General features: G+C 40.9%; 1 protein-coding gene across 1 annotated transcript in view; it reads right to left on the bottom strand.

Annotated features, from left to right (window-relative positions):
- The window catches only part of lamb4 (laminin, beta 4), a gene marked incomplete at both ends in the record, with an annotated part of 72,138 nt that overhangs the window by 4,158 nt on the left and 44,271 nt on the right, over positions 1-23,709 (bottom strand). Inside the window, 10 exons of the mRNA XM_079560011.1 lie at positions 1,373-1,576; positions 3,416-3,551; positions 3,650-3,857; positions 6,137-6,302; positions 7,596-7,790; positions 11,906-12,108; positions 14,405-14,565; positions 14,643-15,015; positions 17,182-17,278; positions 22,147-22,358. Coding sequence (XP_079416137.1) covers positions 1,373-1,576; positions 3,416-3,551; positions 3,650-3,857; positions 6,137-6,302; positions 7,596-7,790; positions 11,906-12,108; positions 14,405-14,565; positions 14,643-15,015; positions 17,182-17,278; positions 22,147-22,358 — 1,955 coding nt within the window. The remainder of the gene's footprint in view (positions 1-1,372; positions 1,577-3,415; positions 3,552-3,649; positions 3,858-6,136; positions 6,303-7,595; positions 7,791-11,905; positions 12,109-14,404; positions 14,566-14,642; positions 15,016-17,181; positions 17,279-22,146; positions 22,359-23,709) is intronic.

Below are 23,709 nucleotides of genomic sequence, written 5' to 3'. Positions count from 1 at the left end.
GTGAGTTCCGTTAATGAAGTTCCTCTCGTGACACAAATAAACTTCTCAAAACAAAACAAACTATCCCACTGTAGGTTTAAGATGAAACGGTAAAACTCACCACAGAGTTACAGAGGTTTGGAGTGAGAACAGAAGTCACAAAAAGGACAAACATTTTAAATCCTTTCAATGGAAACTAGAAGATTTACAAACTGCGCTGACGACGAGTCACCTGACAACTCCCAGCATGCACTTCTTTGCAAACATTTGTCTAAAATGTATAAAAATAGAGGTCTGAGGTTCTGTGGGTCCTGGAGGGAGTTACAATAAACTATTTTCTCTGATATTCACAGTGTGAGGGGCATGAGTGTTATGTCCCAGAGGCTCATCGCTCATTATACCAGATTATCTGAACCATGACTCAAGAAAGGCCACCAGAGGGCGTCACATCCCTCTAGTGGAGGAGTTGTGTAATTGTACCGGTGTAATGATAGAGATTCTGATGGCTTTTCCCGTTAACTGTGGGCCGGTGAAAGGTAAAACGGGCCTTATCTCGATCTGACCGGCCCAAAAGTACGTCGGCCCACCGGGAAAACTCCCGAATCTCCCGATGGCCGGTCCAGCCCTGGCGGACGCTGACACACATCCGATATTACCTCTAAACAGCAAACATCAACAGAAAATCCCACAAGAGTCAGACCTGCATTAAAGCTTGAACCCATGACCTGAAGGAGACCTCACTCCCTTTCCCTATCATAATGTGATTAATAGTTATTAACCGTCAAGCACAACTAAACCGACAGTGACAACGTGCCCCACATGCGGGGGAGGTCGTCACTGGGGGGGGTTGGTTGTCACTATTTTTTTTAATGGAGCTTTTGTTGTTGAACTTGAAATTTGATAAACCTTTGTAACGTTTTTGCTTTTTGAGATAAAAGAACACATTATGTTTTAAAACAGTCGCACTCATTTGAACTTATGAGTTGTAAAATGTACAAATTCACTAAAATGACCCAAACAAACGGCCTCTAAAGCTAATGTTAAAATAAAGTGATCAAAAATGTCCCACCATGTTTTACCCCATATGACAAGTAAAGCTAGCAAACAAAGGGCTTTAGCATGTTAGCTCTAAAACGGCTCAAATAGAAGCTAACATCTGTCTTTGTCAGATCAGTGTGTTTTGTTTAAGGCAGTGACTAAAGGAAAACTCTCATTAGAGAAACAACCCAGACATTAACGTTTGTGAAAAGGCATAAAAACAACTCAAACGTGTCCTGTCCTCAAGCCTTCAGCCCAAATGAGAGAATTATTATTGTAAGAGACGAGGAATACTAATACACATATATATGAGCAGCAGCGCCCTCTAGTGTGGCTGTAAAAAGCAGCAGATTACCCCGCCTGACGAAGCCCCGTCTCCTCTGCTGGGCTCGGCCTCGGCCTCGGCCTCGTCCAGGACTCGAGCCGCCCGGTCTCGGGCTCGAGCCGCCTGGTCTCGGTTCTGCTCCGTTTTCTTCTTCACGGCGTCGATCTCGTCCTGCAGATCCTCCACACGCCGGTCCATGAGCTTCGCCTCCGCCTCGCTCAGTTTGTCGTTCATCTGAAACACACACAGAGTAACGCCCTCTGTAGATATCAGTCTGAAACATTTGCTGTGGATTACTGAAAACATTTTTAATCTTCTGTGATTTTATGTTTGCATATAAATGAAGGCAGGTCCAAAATGCCGATATTATCTGCGACAAAATATAAATAATGGATACTTTGTTGACATATTGTCTCAGAGTCATGTTTGGAATATAACTGACCTGCATCACATGAATGATCGCATTTTGAGGGACTATTTTCTAGCAGATCACTCCGCCGCCGCGTAGCTTATACAACCATGAAGCTGAAGCTGCTCAAATGTAAGGACTTTTAAGGCGAGACACAGATAAATGTAGAGACGTCAATTTGAAACTTTTGCTGAACATCACAGATATAAATATGAGAAAAAAATGTGTTGCATTTTTCTGTCATTTTATGTTTTCACATAAAAATAAGGCATTTTGAGCATTAAAATGGCCAAAAGTGCCTATATTTTGGGAAATCAAAATAATGAATTGATCCAGATTAAATGTTATGGTTTTATGTTATTGACATATTAGTGACTAAGATTTTTTCAGAGGCATTTTGGATATTTTGTTTAGTTTTTCAATAAACTAATCATCAGTGAAAACATCTGTAAAAACTCAAATTCCGCCTGTTTTTTTGGTTTCAAAGCTGAATAAATCAGGCTAGGAATTAGATATTAAAAAATGACAAAAAATGACAAAAAAATGACAAAAAAATGACAAAAAATGACAAAAATGTGACAAAAAATGACGAAAAAATGACGAAAAAATGACGAAAAAATGACGAAAAAATGACGAAAAAATGAAAAAAAAATCGACAAAAAATCGACAAAAAATGACCAAAAAATGACCAAAAAAATGACAAAAATGTGACAGAAAAATGACGAAAAAATGACAAAAAAATGACAAAAAATGACCAAAAAACTACAAAAAATGACAAAAAAGTGACAAAAAATGACGAAAAAATGACGAAAAAATGACGAAAAAATGACGGAAAAATGACAAAAATTTGACAAAAAAATGACGAGTGCGCATGCTCGGCCCGTTCTTCCACTTTTCCGCTCCAGCGTCTCGTAGGAGGAAAAACACCATATTTGGGTGAAAGCGTCATCACGGGGCCCCTTAGCAGGACACGTGGATGTAACTCATTTTTGTAACTTTTCTGTCATTTTTGTCTTTCTTTTTTTTCCATTTTTTTTCCATTTTTTTTTCATTTTTTTGTCGTTTTTTGGTCATTTTTTGTAATTTTTTGTAATTTCTTATAATTTTTTTGTCATTTTTTTGTCATTTTTTTGTCATTTTTTTGTCATTTTTTGTAATATTTTTGTATTTTTTTTGGTCATTTTTTTGGTCATTTTTTGTAATTTTTTTGTCATTTTTTTGTCATTTTTAAATCACATTTTTTGTCACATTTTTTGTAATTTTTTTGTAATTTTTTGTAATTTTTTGTCAATTTTTGTCATTTTTTGTAATTTTTTTTGTTATTTTTTTGTCATTTTTTGTCATTTTTTTGACACACAGACATGTTTATGGTTAGTCTGGTGTTATCAGTGATTTGCCTCAGGTGCTCTGTGGAGCGGGTCACACTGTTTTTAATGCAGGCTAGCTGATACCATAGACATGCACTAGCCTTGCACTAGCCTAGTGCCACGAAACTCTTCAAATATAAGAACTGCATGAACTACAAAATGAGGCCCTGTGTCAAACATCCTGAAACATCCCTTTAAGTACGTGCTCCTCGTTTTGCAAATGCTAACAGGACCTTTGCTTTACATCAGGTCCTGTTATGCATGTGACTCCTGTATTAGTTTGGCGCTGGGGTTCACCTCCTGCAGACGGTCCCGGACCATGTCTCGGTCCTGACTGGCCCGGTCCAGATCGTCGTTGGCTTTGTCCTGAGCTTTCTCTGCGTCGTAAATGTCCCTGGTGATGTTCCTCACGTCGATGTCCTTGGTCCGATTCCTGGAACAAGAAAAGCAAAATAAACAATCAAAGAAAGGTTTCGTAATATATTATGTATCTGTCTTTCATCTCTCCTTATCCGAGTGTTTCCCACTGACTTGAGCTCCAGCGCCCGCTCCTCCAGCTCCTCCGCCGCCTTCGCCTTCTCCTCCAGCTCCTGGAGGCCGCGGTCCGGGTCCGCCATGTTGCGGATCAGCTCCGTCAGCTCCCGGATCATGTCTCGGATCTGCTCCGGCGTCCGCGGCAGGTTTATGTTCAGAACCGCTCGCGCCATTTTCTCCACGTCCTCCGCGGGGAGCAGGTCGTCTGCGGAGAGAAGAGCGAGGCCTAATAAGAAAACATGGATGCACTAAATAAAGCTCTTCAAGCACCAGCAGCAGACTTCGTAAACCCTGTCCATATTTCTTAACAGTATTGAAATAGTTGAGAACTATTCAGTGGAAAATCACAGCTCAAACTGGAGATGTTTGGGCTGGACGAGGCTTTTAGACGCAGATAAAGAGATAAAATGTCTGAAAATTGATGAGAATCCCTTTGGATGAACGGTATAAACTTGTATATTCAGTATTTGTCATGGAACGAATTACATTTCATCAAAAGGAAAATTTAATAACTTATATCTGGCCCGGAGGCCGAGGTATGTTTTGTATTACATGTATAGAACAGAGTAAATTTCGTCGACTACAATATATTGTCATAATTTTAGTCAAAGTAATATTAACTAAAATTGGACTAAAACTAAATAAAAGGTTTTTTATTAACCTCTTACCACCCGCTTAAACCAAATGCATTCTGTCCTCTTTGGCTGTTATATAGGCCTGTGTAACGCCTCATTTTGGTCACATTTTTGTTGAGTTTTTGTCACTTTTTGTTGAGTTTTTGTCATTTTTTTGTTGAATTTTTGTCACATTTTTAAATGAATTTTTGTCATATTTTTGTTGAATTTTTGTTGGATTTTTGTCACTTTTTTGTTGAATTTTTGTCATTTTTTTGTTGGATTTTTGTTGAATTTTTTATCACTTTTTTGTTGAATTTTTGTCATTTTTTTTGTTGGATTTTTGTCACATTTTTGTTGAATTTTTGTCATTTTTTTGTTGAATTTTTGTCACATTTTTGTTGGATTTTTGTCATTTTTTTGTTGAATTTTGTCATTTTTTTGTTGGATTTTTGTCACATTTTTGTTGGATTTTTGTCATTTTTTTGTTGAATTTATGTTGAATTTTTTGTTGAATTTTTGTCATATTTTGGTTGAGTTTTTGTCATTTTTTTGTTGAATTTTTGTCAGTTTTGTTAAATTTTTGTCACTTTTTGGTTGAATTTTTGTCATTTTTTTGCTGAGTTTTTGTCACATTTTTTATTAATTTTTGTCACTTTTTTGTTGCGTTTACTTCCTTGTTTTCTTTTCATTTTTTGTAGCTGTTTTGGTGCTTTTTTCCAAAGACGCTTTTTGATTGGGGTAAAGCCAAACTGGATAAAATGGGTTCCGTTCAGGTGGGAGTTAAGAGTTTAAACTAAAAGTATGACTAAAATATCCAGATTTTTTTGTCGACGGAAATAACACTAAATAAAAATTACAGGAAGAAAAAAAAAGAGCCTCATTTCAATTCTTCAATTTCTTTGTTCCTGTGGGAGTCCATGAGGCAAAGGACCTTGATTAAAAATGATTATAAAAAATATTATCAACTAAATGAAAGTCTTAAATTCGTCTTAATTTTAGCCGAGATTAAACACACTAAAATTAAACAACTTTTTCGTTAAAAGACTAAAACTAAATTTAAATATATTGTCACTGTAATAGAAACACAGTAATATAACTTAATGCACGATGGTCATTTTTATACTCACTACTGCCACCTCAGGTCTTACGCGTAACTGCAGCTTCTATATTAACCCCTTAACTCCCACCTGAACCGAGCACAGTTTCTCCAGTTTGGCTTTACCCCAATCCAAAAGCTTCTGGGAAAAAGCTGTGAAAATAGCGACAGATCTGAGACGAAAACGATGATGGAAATGTGACAAAAAAGTGAGAAAACATTGATAAAAAAGAGGCAAAAATGTCACAAAAATGTCACAAGAAATTGACAAAAATGTGACAAAAAATGACAAAAATGTGATAAAAAATTGACAAAAAATGACAAAAAATGACAAAAATGTGTCAAAAAAATGACAAAAAATGTGATAATAAATTGACGAAAAAAAAGACAAAAAATTGATAAAAATGTGACAAAAAATGACAAAAATGTGACAAAAAAAGGCAAAAATATGACAAAAATTTGATAAAAAATTGACAAAAAAAATGACAAAAAATAACAAAATGTGACAAAAAATGACAAAAAAAATGACCAAAAAGTTACAGAAATGAGTTGAATACCCAACAAAAAAATGCTGGAATAAAATGTGATGACGTGAGGAAAAAAGATCCTCTCGGTTCAGGCGGGAGTTCAGAGGTTAAGTTTGGGCATGACCTGCATGTTCATTGGTCCTTTCAAATAAAGGACCTCCTGATGCTTTGATATCTGAAGGTGGACACAGTTTAGGACAGATCGTTTAAATGAATGAATGGAGAAGGCGTTACTGTCGCTGACCCAGCAGATAGTCCTTGACCCTCTTCAGGAGCTCTTTGGTTTTCTCCTTGTCCTTCTCTATAGACTCTTTGGTGGAGCTGATCCGGTCCTGAAGCTCTTTGGCCCGGTCCTTTGTGGCCTGAGCCGTCTGGTTCACTCGCTCCATCTGGTGATCATCAGACACAACCTGTTCAGAAAGGGAGGCAGATGAAACGCATCACAGTGGAGAAGAGTTTTCATCCTCCTGTCTGGGAGATCACCAGGCAGGAGGATGTACATGAGCCACGTTAACACAGGGGGCTCCAACTTATTAGAACGGCATCAAGACAAATGAAAGACAGATTCACTTCTCCTTCAGAGCCTTTGAGGAGAAAAGAAGAACTTTATTATATAACGCCTTCACAGACATGACACAATTGTACATTCACCCCACACTCTGGTGTTTCCCCTGGGGGAGACTGACAGACACGCTGACCACCACCACACATTCACACATCATTCATCCTGGCCTATTGTACATGTTTTTAGTGGTTGGGGAAACTGGAGGAAACCTACACAGATACGGGGAGAACATGTAAACTCCACACAGAAAGGCCCCGTCCAGGTGGGAATCGAACCCGGACCTTCTAGCTGTGAAGCATGAGCACTAACCGCTGCGCTACTGTGTCGCAAATAAATGATATATATTATATATATAAATGATATATATTATATATAAATGATATATATTATATATAAATGATATATATACACATATATGTATTTTCAATGCAACAAACATCTGTGCAAATTTCTTCAGATTAGGGGAGAGTGGGGTAAATGATGCCAGAGGGAACGGGTGAGGAACGCGCCTCTGTATGGTCCTCATGGCGGGAGCTGACATGGCTGTAATACCTCCCCCTGGTGGCCGGGGGCGACTCCAACAGACACTTGGGAGCTTTGATTCTAATGGGACTTCAAACGTCCAATGAACGGCTTAAAAGTCTGGCTCCAAACAGTTTATCTTTTTCTAAAAATCGCTATGACCCATGTGACCCATGTGACCCATGTGACCCATGTGACCAAGCTGGTTTTTGTTTATCAGCCTGAAATTTGGAAGCATTTTCAGTGCATTGACTGGCTCCAGAGCCTGTCAATCAAGCTGTGGAGCTCTGTGGAGGCTCCGGCCACTCCTCGAGAGCAGGGCCTCCCGCCTTTTTAAGGCACAGGCTGCGTAGGAGGAGACATTAAATTTCACACAGGACTCGGGAACCTTATTTAATGAATGTGGCTGAATGGGACCTGCTCATCTTTGTTATATTATATCAATGTGAACCACCCAGCATTTATTTTTTGGAAATAAATCATTTTTATGTGAGATTAAACAGTAGATTTTACATGATTTGAATTTTGAACCATAATTAAATCGTGGTTAAAACGTTTCTACTACAATATCCTCTGTAAAAACAAATGTGTTGGTGACTCGTGCTTGTAAACCTGCCTTGTCTTTGGCGTCCTGTGGGCTCAGAGGCCGAGAGCCGATGGCGTCCTGAGTCTTCTGCGCCGTCTTCAGGGCCTGTTCGCTCAGAGGAACGACGCCGTCGCAGTTCGGACCTCCGCACTTCTTCCCCAATAACCAGGTCAGACACAGAGCCCCCCCACAGTCCGAGCAGTCGGAGCCGGACCCCCCGCAGATCTGAGAGAGAGAGAGAGAGACTTTCTGTTACACACACTTAGGTTTATTTCATCCACCAGGCTGTCAGGAAGCTGAACTCTCCCCTTCCCTCCCTCTGCTGGCCTCCCATCGTGCACATATTTGATATTGCTGTTTTGAAGCTACTTTTGACAGTGATGCGTTTCTCATGTAGAACTGATAAGTGAATTTAATCTAAGCTTCAGTAATGCATTTAACCTCTTAACTCCCGCCTGAACCGAGAGCATTTTCTCCAGTTCAGCTTTACCCAAATCCTGTAGGCCAGTGTAACGCCTCATTTGAAAAGTTAAGACCTACAAAACTCATCTAAATGGATCTTTTTCCTCACGGCATCAGATTTTTTTCCCCATCATTTTTTGGGGCGGGGTTTCAATTTCATTTTTTGTAATTTATTTGTAATTTTTTTTGTCAAACAGTACATTTTTGGTCACTTTTTGTCACATCAGTTTTTCATCCATTTTTTGTGACATTTTTGCCACTTTTTCATCATTTTTTCGTCTTTTTTTTCGTCACTTTCTGTCATTTTTTTGGTCTATTTTTGTAATTTTTTTGTCCATTTTTTTGTCAATTTTTTGTCACATCTTCTTCATTGTTTTCGTCTCAGTTTTGTCGCTGTTTTCTCACCTTTTTCCAGAAGCTTTTGGACTGGGGGTAAAGCCAAACTGGAGAAACTGTGCTCGGTTCAGGCGGGAGTTAAGAGGTTAATAAATAGGATTTATGCACAGAAATAGTATTTTGGGGGTACATTTTGTCCCTCAGCGCCCCCTAACTAAAACATCTCCCCACGGCTCTGGCAGGGGGCGCTGAATATTCATGTTTAGTAGGTACTTTAGAGGGAGCTTGTTTGAAAGAGAAAAAATCAATAGATTTCAAAACAAAAAACTGCAAGTCTCTATAAATGATGCGCCTCGGAAGTTGTTGGAGGGCTCATTTTAAAACCATTGTCTCTATCATTTTAGGTCCCAGAGATATCGGCCTTTTAATCGTCCGATTTTGGCCGATACTGAAAACCGGATGGAACCTAGTCTATATATAACCTTGTCTAATTTAGGTCGTCCATTTTAGACACTTTGAGGAACAGGTTTAGTCCTGACATGACCTTGTTCTAGGCCTATGTATAATCTTTATGAGGCGGTACCTTTGGTAATGTTATAAAACATCAAGCTCTAGAAAAATGTGTTCATTTTGTTAAGCTATTTGTCCTATTTATCTCTTCTATCCACCTTATTCCTCCTCCATGAGCCTGTGTGAAGCAGGTGTGGGATTTCCGATATGAGCGGGACTGACTTTTAGGTATGAAAAATAAATGAATCACATTAATATGTTTGAGGCTAAATAAATGTCAAATACATTGTATGAGAGAGACTGAGCTTGTATGGTGTGATCAGGTCATGAGTCGGGCTGGGAACCGTTAAACGATACCAGGCACTACCGGTATCGGAAAAATAAAAGAAAATAAAGACAAAATCTATATATTCAAGTTTTTATGCTGTTGGTTTTACAAGTTTAAAAAGAAAAGAAAAAAGTGAAAGACAAGGGAAAAAATGCAAATAGTGGAAAAAATTGGGTTAAATTTGGGAAAAATTTGGGGAATCAAAAATATCAAAAAGGGAAATAATGTGGAAAAAATGGAAGAAAAAAAAAATGGCGGTAAATTTGGGGAAAATTAGGAAAAAAGGGGAAAATTGGGAGAGAAAAAAAAAGGGGGGGAAAATTTGAAGAAAAATTTAAGACGGGGACATTTTTCTTTAAAATTGTTAAAAATGGGGGAAAAAATAAGAAATGTGGAAAGTTTTTTTCCGCCTGTTGTTAAAGGAAGTTTTATCTCAAACTAATGCAAATGTAAAAGAAATTGAATGGAAGGAAAAGAATAAATTAACATTATTCATCAGTTTTATGGTTCTAAATGAAGAATAATGAAGTATCGGTACCGAAAAAAGGATCGTTCAGGTATCGGTACCGGAAACTAAGTATCGTTAAAGAACCAGTACGGTGCCCAGCCCTAGTCATGTGTGTTGTGGCTCTTCACCTCCGTGGGCTCGGGCTCTCCTCGTGTGAGAGTCTAATCCCAGGGTTCATCCAGGAGCTTGTTCTCTGGGTTTCACAGACTGGATCATTGTAAACCCACAGACGTGCCTCACCTGTTTGTTGAGGTGGTCCACGCTGAGAGCTTCCACAGACGCGCCTCACCTGTTTGTTCTCACCTGTTTGTTGAGGTGGTCCACGCTGAGAGCTTCCACAGACGTGCCTCACCTGTTTGTTCTCACCTGTTTGTTGAGGTGGTCCACGCTGAGAGCTTCCACAGACGTGCCTCACCTGTTTGTTCTCACCTGTTTGTTGAGATGGTCCACGCTGAGAGCTTCCACAGACGTGCCTCACCTGCTTGTTCTCACCTGTTTGTTGAGGTGGTCCATGCTGAGAGCTTCCACAGACGTGCCTCACCTGTTTGTTCTCACCTGTTTGTTGAGGTGGTCCACGCTGAGAGCTTCCACAGACGCGCCTCACCTGTTTGTCCTCACCTGTTTGTTGAGGTGGTCCACGCTGAGAGCTTCCACAGACGCGCCTCACCTGTTTGCTCTCACCTGTTTGTTGAGGTGGTCCACGCTGAGAGCTTCCACAGACGTGCCTCACCTGTTTGTTGAGGTGGTCCACGCTGAGAGCTTCCACAGACGTGCCTCACCTGTTTGTTGAGGTGGTCCATGCTGAGAGCTTCCACAGACGTGCCTCACCTGTTTGTTCTCACCTGTTTGTTGAGGTGGTCCATGCTGAGAGCTTCCACAGACGCGCCTCACCTGTTTGTTCTCACCTGTTTGTTGAGGTGGTCCATGCTGAGAGCTTCCACAGACGTGCCTCACCTGTTTGTTCTCACCTGTTTGTTGAGGTGGTCCATGCTGAGAGCTTCCACAGACGCGCCTCACCTGTTTGCTCTCACCTGTTTGTTGAGGTGGTCCACGCTGAGAGCAGACGTGCCTCACCTGCTTGTTGAGGTGGTCCACGCTGAGAGCAGACGTGCCTCACCTGTTTGTTGAGGTGGTCCACGCTGAGAGCAGACGTGCCTCACCTGTTTGTTGAGGTGGTCCACGCTGAGAGCAGACGTGCCTCACCTGTTTGTTGAGGTGGTCCACGCTGAGAGCAGACGTGCCTCACCTGTTTGTTGAGGTGGTCCATGCTGAGAGCTTCCACAGACGTGCCTCACCTGTTTGTTCTCACCTGTTTGTTGAGGTGGTCCACGCTGAGAGCAGACGTGCCTCACCTGTTTGTTGAGGTGGTCCACGCTGAGAGCAGACGTGCCTCACCTGCTTGTTCTCACCTGTTTGTTGAGGTGGTCCACGCTGAGAGCAGACGTGCCTCACCTGTTTGTTGAGGTGGTCCACGCTGAGAGCAGACGTGCCTCACCTGCTTGTTGAGGTGGTCCACGCTGAGAGCAGACGTGCCTCACCTGTTTGTTGAGGTGGTCCACGCTGAGAGCAGACGTGCCTCACCTGTTTGTTGAGGTGGTCCACGCTGAGAGCAGACGTGCCTCACCTGTTTGTTCTCACCTGTTTGTTGAGGTGGTCCACGCTGAGAGCAGACGTGCCTCACCTGTTTGTTGAGGTGGTCCACGCTGAGAGCAGACGTGCCTCACCTGTTTGTTGAGGTGGTCCACGCTGAGAGCAGAGGCGCCTCACCTGTTTGTTCTCACCTGTTTGTTGAGGTGGTCCACGCTGAGAGCAGACGTGCCTCACCTGTTTGTTCTCACCTGTTTGTTGAGGTGGTCCACGCTGAGAGCAGACGTGCCTCACCTGTTTGTTGAGGTGGTCCACGCTGAGAGCAGACGTGCCTCACCTGTTTGTTGAGGTGGTCCACGCTGAGAGCAGACGTGCCTCACCTGCTTGTTGAGGTGGTCCACGCTGAGAGCAGACGTGCCTCACCTGTTTGTTGAGGTGGTCCACGCTGAGAGCAGACGTGCCTCACCTGTTTGTTGAGGTGGTCCACGCTGAGAGCAGACGTGCCTCACCTGTTTGTTGAGGTGGTCCACGCTGAGAGCAGACGTGCCTCACCTGTTTGTTCTCACCTGTTTGTTGAGGTGGTCCACGCTGAGAGCAGACGTGCCTCACCTGTTTGTTGAGGTGGTCCACGCTGAGAGCTTCCACCTTCTTCTCCAGCGGCGCCAGCAGCCGCTCGCCGCTGCACGCGCTCAGTTTGCGCTTGGCGTCCTGCCTCGTGTCGGCCGAATCCTCCACAGCGTCCGTCGCGTTTTTAACTCTTTTCTCCCCCGTTTGGAACGACTTAAAGCTCTTCTCGATGTCCTCCAGCAGATCTGTGTCAGGGTTATGGGACAGAAGGGCATTCAGGAGGAACACTGGAAATGAAGCTGCTATTTTTATCTTCTAAAGATTTAGTGACAAGGAAAGAGCTGGGACCGGCTGAACTGTGAGGAATGAGGTACAAGTGATTGTAAATATAACTTGTCATATGCACTTTAAAGCTGCATGATGCAACAGCAGGTGAAAAGTTTTTTTATTTTTAAAGAGATATGACTTGAACCAAAACCTTCGCTGCAAATTACTTTTCCCCCCGTTCTAAACTCCATAAATCAGAGAGGAACTAGATTAACAAATCCTTCAGAAAAAAAACCTTCAAAATATGATTAAGAACAAGAGCGGAAAGTTTGAAGGATCGACTAAAATGGAGATGTTGTTGCAAGAGTGAAAAAGAAATCCTTACAAAAGCAACCTACGCAGACACTAGGTGTGTTTAAGATGCTGTTGTGTCTCGCCTGGATGATCGGTGAGAGTAGCCGGCGCAACGGGGGCAGAGAAAAAAAGTCTGAAGCCCATCCGACCGCTCCACATGCAGAGAACAACGAGAGCCTCAGATCACGCAGAGTCTCGTTCAGATATCGCGTTCATTTAAAGTTTATCCTAAATAAAAGTCCTTCACCTCCTGCTCTGTTTCCTTCACTCCAGAGACGTCATTCTTCATCAGAGGAAACTTTCCCATTCGTTTGTTTGTTCAAGTTTGTGAGATAAAATACGTCCTTTTAAATCATGAGTTTGTTCTGAAAAGCATCAAACATGAGCTCTACTTTAGGAGCGATGCAGAACTGTAATAGTTTCAGTCATAGTTTATTTGTTCAGATCTAAAGAGGAGGAGGAGGAGGGGGCGGAGCACGTTTCTGATCACACAGACTCGTATCCAATCACCTGAGCGTGAGGACAGGTGGGTGTTTTCCCATCATGCACTGGGCCGTGGAGCCGCTGCAGTTGCCTCTGGAGAGATGCAGCGGCTGATCCAGTCGGCTGCTCTCGTTGGGGTCTCAGATCTTTCCGTGCCCGACGTGCCCGTGACATCAGAGCCTCTGGAGCAAGAACAGAAATCTAACCGGCACCGAGAGTCTGCAGTCGCTGTAAAACTGTGTCCGTCTGGCTCATCTCAAACACACCTGTTATCTCTACCTTTGTCTCCCAGAAAGGAAATGACCATATTTGGATTACACTGTCAATTAGTACGTCAGGTGCATCCCTAACAATGGGCACATGGCTGTAATACCGCCCCCTGGTGGCCGGGGGCGACTCCAACAGACACTTGATTCTAACGGGACTTCAAACGTCCCAAGAGCGGCTTAAAAGTCTGGCTCCAAAGAGTCTTTTTCTAACAATCGCTTTGACCCATGTGACCCATGTGACCCATGTGACCACGCTGGTGTAGGTGAAATATTAGGTGTGTTTAAGATGAGCGAGGCGCTGCAGGCGGCTGCAGGCGAGCGGTGCAGGCCGGTCAGAATCGCTCTGACGCCACCTGTGCGACGGTGCCCGTATTCTCGTGAGACCATTTAAATAAGCATAAGTTTATTATTCTAATCCTAAACTGTAAGAGGAGAGTCTGTTATTGTAGCTGTAGTGATGGGTCTGTCTGGTGTGAGGGAGAAGCACAAATGCGTCACAAACTTTAACAATAGTTTTATTCCCAAACTCTTTGTAACAAACGCGAGACGCTGCGTGACCTGAGGCTCCTCCCTGTTCTCGGGGCTGAGACGCTGCGTGATCTGAGGCTCCTCCCTGTTCTCGGGGCTGAGACGCTGCGTGATCTGAGGCTCCTCCCTGTTCTCGGGGCTGAGATGTGTCTGCCTTGATGAGAGGCGCCTTTCTCCGCCCTCTGACGCCACCGCCTGGTCTCGTCTGGAATCGAGGCGAGGCGCACTTCATCTTAAACACACCTACTGGCTTCAGACTTTTTTCTCCGCCCCCGTTGCGCCGGCTATTCTCGCCGATCATCCAGGCGAGCCGCAACGGCATCTTAAACACACCTTTTTTTAACCACAATGGTTTTTATTTAAAAGCCAGAAAATTGGAAGCATTTTCAGGACATTGACTGGCTCCAGAGCCTGTCAATCAAGCTCTGGAGCTCTGTGGAGGCTCCGCCCACCCCGCGAGTGCAGGGCCTCCCGCCTTTTTGCCCTTTTAAGGCACAGGCTGCGTAGGAGGAGACAGAGCGGCCATTAAGGCTCACACAGGACTCAGGACCTTTTTCAGTGAATGGGTCTGAACGGGACCAGCTCATCTTTATCACATCTATGATAAAGGATGAGGCTGTTTTACGAGTCAGTATTTCACCTTCTGTGTCTTCGTCGTCCTCGTCATCCGGACTCTCCACTTTGTGCCGGAGGTGGGACAGCAGGTTCCTGAACTGGAGGCCGAGGTTCTCGATCTCGGTGTTTAACAGGGGGGTGGGGTCCAGCAGGATCAGGTTCGGGTCCAGGCTGTTCTTCAGCTTCCTGACAGATAAAGCACAGTCGACACGTCAGACACAAGAAAAACCCACTGGATAAACCGTGATAATAAACGATCTCACAGGATCTTCTGGAGCAGCGCCTCCATCTTGCCGACCCCGCTGGCGGCCGGTTTGCTCATGTTCTTCTTCATGAGGTCCAGGTCCTGGAAGAGGCCGCGCAGCATCAGCTGGTGCCGCGGCGCCCCGGGGCGGAGCTGGCTGGGCGGCCGCGGGATGAAGGTCCTCATGGTCTGCGTGGCTCTCTCCACGTCCAGCACGTGGAGCCGCCAGTGTTTGGCGCAGGGATGGCACTCCTTACAGGCCGGGAAGGCGGAGTCGAACCCGGGGGCGCACTCGTCGCAGAAGATCCCGGTGACCCCAGGGCGGCAGTTACACTCGCCGGTCTCAGAGTCGCACGAGGGCCGCAGCGTCCCGTCCAGGCTGCAGTCGCACGCTGAGAACAACACAAAGGATGCTTCACATTTCCATTACCGTAAACTGAAGAATTATGACACATTTGGATATTTAAAGCAAACTGGACACTACTTAAAGGCACATCATATTATTTCTGATAAAGTTGTGGGAAACACTGTGTCCATCCCGCCTTTGCTCTGCCCAGTCCTGTCAGACCTCGGAGGCTCAGCAGGAAGGGCCTGGTCGGTACTTGGATGGGAGACCGTTTGGTAACACCAGGAAGCCTCGTGAATGTAGTGAGTGAGTGGTCGATGGCGCAGACCAGTTTCCTTCCTTCAATCAATCAATCAATCAATTAATCAATCAAATAAGTGCAATCTAAGTCTTAAAGGTCCTATATCATGCAAAATCGAGAGCTCTTAGCCATGTTGTTTTGCTATTTCCCCAGAGTGGTTTGTGGCTTCATTCACGCAGCTCTCAGTAATCCTCCTGAATCCTGCTACTTTTATAACCAACGCGAGTCCCATAATGTAAACAGCGATGGACCAGAGGGTGAGTCAGTCCAAACGCGGGTTAGCATGTGTGTTAGCATATTAGCATGTGTGTTAGCATATTAGCATGTGTGTTAGCATATTAGCTTGTGTGTTAGCATATTAGCATGTGTGTTAGCTTGTGTGTTAGCATATTAGCTTGTGTGTTAGCATATTAGCATGTGTGTTAGCTTGTGTGTTAGCATATTAGCTTGTGTGTTAGCATATTAGCATGTGTGTTAGCTTGTGTGTTAGCATATTAGCTTGTGTGTTAGCATATTAGCTTGTGTGTTAGCATATTAGCATGTGTGTTAGCATATTAGCATGTATGTTAGCCATTTATGAAGCTGTGTTGCAGTTGTCAACTCTGTATAACTGCATCGTGAAGTGACTTCACTTATTGTTGTTTATTTATATTACGGTAAAGTATGTGCTGAGAGAGGGGGCGGAGTTAACTGAATCGAAGCGTTGTGTCTTCCGGGTTTGAAAAATACCTCCAGAAAACACTTATATTTATCACAAAAATGAGTGCTCCATAATGGTAGAGGTACAATATATCATATACATGCCTATACTTAACTTTGGAATGGCTAAAATAGCAGGATATAGATCCTTTAAAAGCTAGTTTGAAAAGATGTGTCTTCACTCTAGACTTAAAGAGTGTTGCTCAGTGAGAACCCGCAGACTGAGGGGCGGCTGTTCCACAGTTTAGGCGCTACAACCCTTCCCTTCTGTCAGTCTAGCCCAGGGCAGCTGTGGCTGCTATAGTAGCTTACCACCAACGAGTATGGAGTGTATGAATAATGCAAGGTAAAGAAAAGTGCTATATAAAACAAAGTACTTTTGTCCTTGATTTGAGAGTTTAATCTCAACAAATCTGTCCTTGGGGAAACATATTTAAACTTAAAGAAATCACAGCACGCAAACCTGGATGACAAACAGTTGTTTTATTTTAATTGAAGTGTAAATATCTTGCCCCATAGACTGATGGGCGCAAGGATGAAGAGTGCGGTGTGTGTTTGAGAGTGTGGGACGTGTGGCCTTTTACTGCAGACTAAGGTTCAGCTGCACAGGCTCTAAACAGGCACAAGCCAGAGGGAACGCTTTTAATGCCCCAAACTAAGACTGGATCTGGCGTGTTCACTTGCATGTATCACGTATGTTCATCAACACGCACCGTCCCAACCAAATAAACAAAAGAGTTCTGGAAATCAGAGTCTCAAATCAAGGACAAAAGTTCTTATTTCAGGATGACTTTTTGGGGGTTTTGGGGACAACGTATTACAAAACTAAAAATACATTATAAAACATATAACTGAAACAAAATACAATAATATATTTGTCACTACAATTTTGTTTGTGTTTTGTCAAAAGTAACTCAAAGTAGCGAAACTCAGCTACAATTTTGAAACAGTAAATCTAATACGATCAATACAAAAAGCTGTAACTGCTGATATACAATATGTTACGATTTTAAACACTGGTCATTATTTACTCTTTCGTTTGATGCCTGTTGGAAACAAACCAAATGCCTTTAAATGACATTTAACTTTAGCCCGACTTTGAAAAGACTCTGAGGAACTGGAGATTCCATGATTCATTTGCTGATTATGAATGTGATGTAATTGTGCGGCTCTAATCTGTGAAGCCGCAGTGTTATTTTAAAGTTGACTCACAGACGCACTGCAGGTCTGGATTCCCAAAGTGGTTTTCTCCACACTCGTCGCACTTCCTCCCCCCGTACTCCGGCAGACACGGACACTGACCCGTCTCCTGCAAAACACACGGGGGCATCGGGGCACGTTCTTTATAAAAGTTTATAAAAGCAGACTCGAGTAGACGTTTCTACACATGAATAGATTTTGTAAAGCTCATGAAATGTGCTCAAAACATCAAATCAAAACAACTTTATTCATCCCAGTTCTGTTCTCTGCTCTCTGGTCATAAAAAAACAATAAATGGAGACACAAACAACCACATTTGAAACAGACGTCGTGAACTGTAAGAGCATCAGGACACAAGAGAACAAGAGAACAAGAGAACAAGAGAACAAGACAACAAGACAACAAGAGAACAAGAGAACAAGAGAACAAGAGAACAAGAGAACAAGAGAACAAGAGAACAAGAGAACAGGATAAACTCTGCCTTTCCAGATGTTGTCATTTAAGTTTCTGACAGCAGTCGGAATGAATGACTTTGAAAAGCGGTTTCTTTTCTGTTGGGGGACGACATATCACCCCCCGCACTGCAAAAAGTGGATTCTAAGCAAGTAAAAAATGTCTTACTTTAAGAAATAAGTTCTTATTTTTTCCCTAAAAAGTAATCAATTATTTTAGTAAATAAAATCTAGCCATTTCTTGTTCAGATAAATTTGCTAAAAAAACATTTTTTTTCATTTTCTTGTAAGAAGAAAGAAAAACTTCTTGAATCTTCTTCAGTTTTAGACAAAGAATATTTTTTCTTATTTTAAGAAGAACTAAGATCAACAACTCTTAATGTAAGAACTGCACTGCAAAAAGTAATTAACTAGATCAGTATAAACATCTCAGTTTGAGCACAACAATCCACATTTTAGTAGTTTTGACTGGTTAAGAAGTTGTTGGGCATTTGTCCCAGATTATTTCACTTGTTCTGAGATGTTTCTGACTCGTTTCGATACATTTCGTCCTTATTTCAGGTCATTTTCTTTGCCAATGGGGAAAGAACATTGGTCTTGTCTCATTGGCAATTTTACTTTCTTATTTCAAGCGAGATTTACCCTAGAACTGGTCTGAAATGTCCTCAAACAAGCAAAGGAAACTCGGTCCGATCAGGAAAAGTGTCTGAATGAGTGAAAACCGCACAGCTCGAAGGTCCTGGGTTCGATTCCCACCAGGACGGGGCCTTTCTGTGTGGAGCATGTTCTCCCCGTGTCTGTCACTAAAAACATGTACAATAGGTGAATCCTCCAGCAGGTGATTCTGACCATCAGCCTGGCTCCACATCATGGAGGCGGGTCTCCGGGCGCAGCAATACTTTCCTTAAATATTATTATTTATTAACAACATTTTGCTCAAAAATGTGAGTAATTTAGAACATTTTACTTAAATCAAGCAACATTTAAGTAAAACACCCACAATTTTTCACCTTTTCATGTTTTTCTTAAATTGTTCCATTTTCTGAGGACATTTTGCTTAATTCTAGTTATTTATTTGCTTAAATTTAGTGTTTCTTTCTTGTTTTATGATGAGAAAAATATTCTAGAAATAAGAATTCTTAGCAAGAAAAAAAATGCTGACCCCATTGGCAGAACTTTTTCCTTAAAACAAGACAAAATGTCTTTTTTTAAGATTTTTTCCCCTTGTTTTTAGTCGGGCACTTTTTGCAGTGCGGAGGCATCAGAGTAAAGTGCGACCGCAAGACATGATTTTGTCGACCCAAACTCGATGGAGTCTTTTGGACGACTCTTTCCTTCCAGACTGAGGCGAGGTCTTCAAAACACACCAGGAATCTGACACTTTGACAATGTGGATCAGACGGTTCTGATTTTCCACAGACCGGCGTCAAACCAGCAAATAAAAGAAAAGGTTAAAACACTTTCAATAAAAGAACGATAAAAGTGACTTAAAGTATTTGCTGATGCATTAAAAGAGTTCAATTTCCTCGTCAGGTGAACTCGCTGATGTCCACGTTTCACACTTTGCTCTGTGTTTTTATCAAATCGTGGAGAGGAATCAAAAACAGTCCTCAAGTGCTTAAAAGAGTCGACCTTTTCCACCTCCTCCCCGTGGGTAAAGCTCGGTTTGGGGCGCTCTGGATTCCTCCTAAAGTCAACAACAAGCTCTTTAGTTTAGGTAAAGCTATGGCAAAGAAATGTTCTGCTTAAAACTGCCCAACTCCTGTTGTGAAAACTGTTGTCCAAAGCAGTGGTTCTCAACCTTTCGGAGCCGCGACCCCCATTATAACAGTTAATTAGGATCGTGACCCCCACCCGGGTCAGACCGTGGGAAAAACAGGGACATTAACCCCTTAACTCCCGCCTGAACCGAGCACATTTTCTCCAGTTTGGCTTTACCCCAATCCAAAAGCTTCTGGAAAAAAGGTGAGAAAATAGCAACAAAACTGAGACGAAAACAAGGATGGAAATGTGACAAAAAAGTGAGAAAAATTGGACATAAATTTGACAAAAAAATTACAAAAATGTGACAAAAAAATTACAAAAATTACAAATATTTCACTAAAAAATGACAAAAATGCGACAAAAATGTGACAAAAATGTGATAAAAAAAATGACAAAAAAATGACAAAAATGTGATAAAAAATGACAAAAAAAATGACAAAAAAATTACAAAAATGTGATAAAAAATGACAAAAAAAAAAGACAAAAAAAATGACAAAAAAATGACAAAAAAATGACAAAAATGTGACAAAAATGTGACAAAAATGTGATAAAAAATGACAAAAAAATGACAAAAAAATGACAAAAATGTGACAAAAATTTGATAAAAATGTGATAAAAAAATGACAAAAAAATGGCAAAAAAATGACAAAAATGTGACAAAAAAATTTGTCTCGCGACCCCCTAGTGGGTCCCGACCCCCACGTTGAGAAGCCCTGGTCCAAAGCATAGTATTGTCTCACCTACATCACTGCCCTATAGTGTGGTCCAATGCTGCACAAAAGCATCTTCAGAGACTTCAAATCAGAGAACAGAGCAGCTCCAGTTGTGCTTCACTGTCCTTTCCACAATAATGTCCGTGAGATGCTCAGGAGACCAAACTACAGGCCAGGCTCCTCATGTTCATGCACAAAGTTCTGATGGACAAACAGCCCAGTTTTTAGTTTAACAAACTCTTATTCAGCGGGTTTTGCCAAGTGACGACAAACTAGTAACTGAATGAAAAGAACTGTTCTGGACAGAGGAGCAAATGCCTGGAACTCGCTTCCTTTTAACATCAGAAATACTAAGAGTAAACCACACTTTAAGCTGAAAGTAAAAGGTCAATGAGCTCAGTACATGTGAGCAGAGTCACCGTGTGTTATATGTGTCCTATAAGGTTGTATGATTATATGAAATGTGTAACATTCATGTGTTCTATTTTAACTGTTTTGTAATTTTATATGGTGTCAGGACCCCAGGAAGACGAGCAACCACTTGTGGCGCTAATGGGGATCCTAATAAAGAATAAAGAATAAAGTTTTTGTCACATTTAAGTCAAGAAAGTCGTCATCGCACCCCTGGATGAAAGCAGGACCATGATCAGAGTCTGCTCCTGCAAAAGGGTCAGTAGTGCCGTATCATCGGAGAATTTAATAATGTTCCTGCTCTCATGGACAGACCTGCAGCTGTCTGTGTACATGGTGTAGAACAATGGTGATAGTTCGCAGCCCTGAGGCACTTCTAACTCACGGAATCACCTTCATCATATCATCTGGACATAGGGCTGTGCAATTAATCGAAATTCGATTACGATTTCGATTAGAACAGTAAACGATTACAAAATTAGCATAATCGCAAAAAATCGATTATAATTTTTATTTATTTATTTATTTATTTTTTAAATTTCAATTTTTTTTCTTTTTTTTTTTTCTAATTTTTAATTTTTGGATTTTTGTCACTTTTTTGCTGGATTTTTGTCACTTTTTTTGCTGGATTTTTGTCACTTTTTTGCTGGATTTTTGTCATTTTTCTGCTGGATTTTTGTCATTTTTCTGCTGGATTTTTGTCACTTTTTTGCTGGATTTTTGTCATTTTTTTGCTGGATTTTTGTCATTTTTTTGCTGGATTTTTGTCATTTTTTTGCTGGATTTTTGTCATTTTTCTGCTGGATTTTTGTCACTTTTTTGCTGGATTTTTGTCATTTTTTTGCTGGATTTTTGTCATTTTTTTGCTGGATTTTTGTCTTTTTTTGCTGGATTTTTGTCATTTTTTTGCTGGATTTTTGTCTTTTTTTTATGGATTTTTGTCACTTTTTCTGCTGGATTTTTGTCACTTTTTCTGCTGGATTTTTGTCACTTTTTTAATGGATTTTTGTCACTTTTCTGCTGGATTTTTGTCTTTTTTTATGGATTTTTGTCACTTTTTTAATGGATTTTTGTCACTTTTTCTGCTGGATTTTTGTCACTTTTTTAATGGATTTTTGTCACTTTTCTGCTGGATTTTTGTCTTTTTTTATGGATTTTTGTCACTTTTTTGCTGGATTTTTGTCTTTTTTTATGGATTTTTGTCACTTTTTTAATGGATTTTTGTCACTTTTTCTGCTGGATTTTTGTCACTTTTTTAATGGATTTTTGTCACTTTTCTGCTGGATTTTTGTCTTTTTTTATGGATTTTTGTCACTTTTTTGCTGGATTTTTTGTCTTTTTTTTTAATGGATTTTTGTCTTTTTCTGCTGGATTTTTGTCACTTTGTTGCTGGATTTTTGTCACTTTTTTTGCTGGATTTTTATCTTTTTTTAATGGATTTTTTGTCTTTTTTTGATGGATTTTTTAAAGGCAACAAATAATCGTTTGAATAATTGTGATTTCAATTATGACAAAAATAATCGTGATTATTATTTTTTCAATAATCGAGCAGCCCTAGCTGGACATCACCTTCTCAGGTAACAAAGGACAGTGGTGTTTGTGTTCTTGTTGATGATCGTCCCGTCACTGAGCCTCACCTTGTGGCAGATGTTGGACTGAGCGTTGGCCGAGTCGCAGGAACACGGCAGGCAGCCCTGCTCTATGTTCCAGTAGCCGTCCTCACACTCGTCACAGAGCGCGCCTCTCACCCCCGCCCTGCAGGGGCACTGTCCCGTCTGAGCGTCGCAGAAGCAGGGGCTCTGCAGCGGGCACAGCGTCACCTCGGTCCCGCGCCGGTCGCACGAGCACTCTGAGGGAAACGCACACATGAAGCAACGAAACATGGGTCAAAACAGGAAGGAAGTGGTGTTTCACTGCACTGGGTTAGGAGGGGGTTAGTGCGAGATGTTCTGCTCCGGAGGGACGGTCTGCTGTGAAAACGTGAGATATCATGACACAAATTAAGGTGAGGGCCAGGGAAATGGTTAACCTCTTAACTCCCGCCTGAACCCAGAGGATGTTTTTCCTCACGTCATCACATTTTTTTCCCAACATTTTTTGTTGGGTGTTCAACTCATTTTTGTCATTTTTTTGTCACATTTTTGTCATTTTTTCGTCAATTTTTTTGTCACATTTTTGTCACATTTTTATCACATTTTTGTAATTTTTTCGTCCATTTTTTTGTCACATTTTTGTCACATTTTTATCACATTTTTGTAATTTTTTCGTCAATTTTTTTGTCACATTTTTGTCACATTTTTGTCATTTTTTCGTCAATTTTTTCGTCACATTTTTGTCACATTTTTGTCATTTTTTCGTCACATTTTTTTCATTTTTTCGTCCATTTTTTGTCACATTTTTGTCATTTTTTTGTCATTTTTTAAAATCAATTTTTGTCATTTTTTTGTCACATTTTTTGTCATTTTTTCGTCCATTTTTTTGTCACATTTTTGTCACATTTTTATCACATTTTTGTAATTTTTTCGTCAATTTTTTTGTCACATTTTTGTCACATTTTTGTCATTTTTTCGTCAATTTTTTCGTCACATTTTTGTCACATTTTTGTCATTTTTTCGTCAATTTTTTCGTCATTTTTTTGTCACATTTTTGTCATTTTTTCGTCAATTTTTTTGTCACATTTTTGTCACATTTTTATCACATTTTTGTAATTTTTTCGTCCATTTTTTTGTCACATTTTTGTCACATTTTTATCACATTTTTGTAATTTTTTCGTCAATTTTTTTGCCACATTTTTGTCACATTTTTGTCATTTTTTCGTCAATTTTTTCGTCACATTTTTGTCACATTTTTGTCATTTTTTCGTCACATTTTTTTCATTTTTTCGTCCATTTTTTGTCACATTTTTGTCATTTTTTTGTCATTTTTTAAAATCAATTTTTGTCATTTTTTTGTCACATTTTTTGTCATTTTTTCGTCCATTTTTTTGTCACATTTTTGTCACATTTTTATCACATTTTTGTCATTTTTTCGTCAATTTTTTTGTCACATTTTTGTCACATTTTTGTCATTTTTTCGTCAATTTTTTCGTCACATTTTTGTCACATTTTTGTCATTTTTTCGTCACATTTTTTTCATTTTTTCGTCCATTTTTTGTCACATTTTTGTCATTTTTTTGTCATTTTTTAAAATCAATTTTTGTC

The sequence above is a fragment of the Gobius niger genome (assembly GCF_951799975.1).
Source record: "Gobius niger genome assembly, chromosome: 7".
In the NCBI taxonomy this organism is placed as follows: Eukaryota; Metazoa; Chordata; class Actinopteri; order Gobiiformes; family Gobiidae; genus Gobius; species Gobius niger.
The sequence above is the reverse complement of the archived record's forward strand: the minus strand, read 5'-3'. Positions and strand labels throughout refer to the sequence as shown.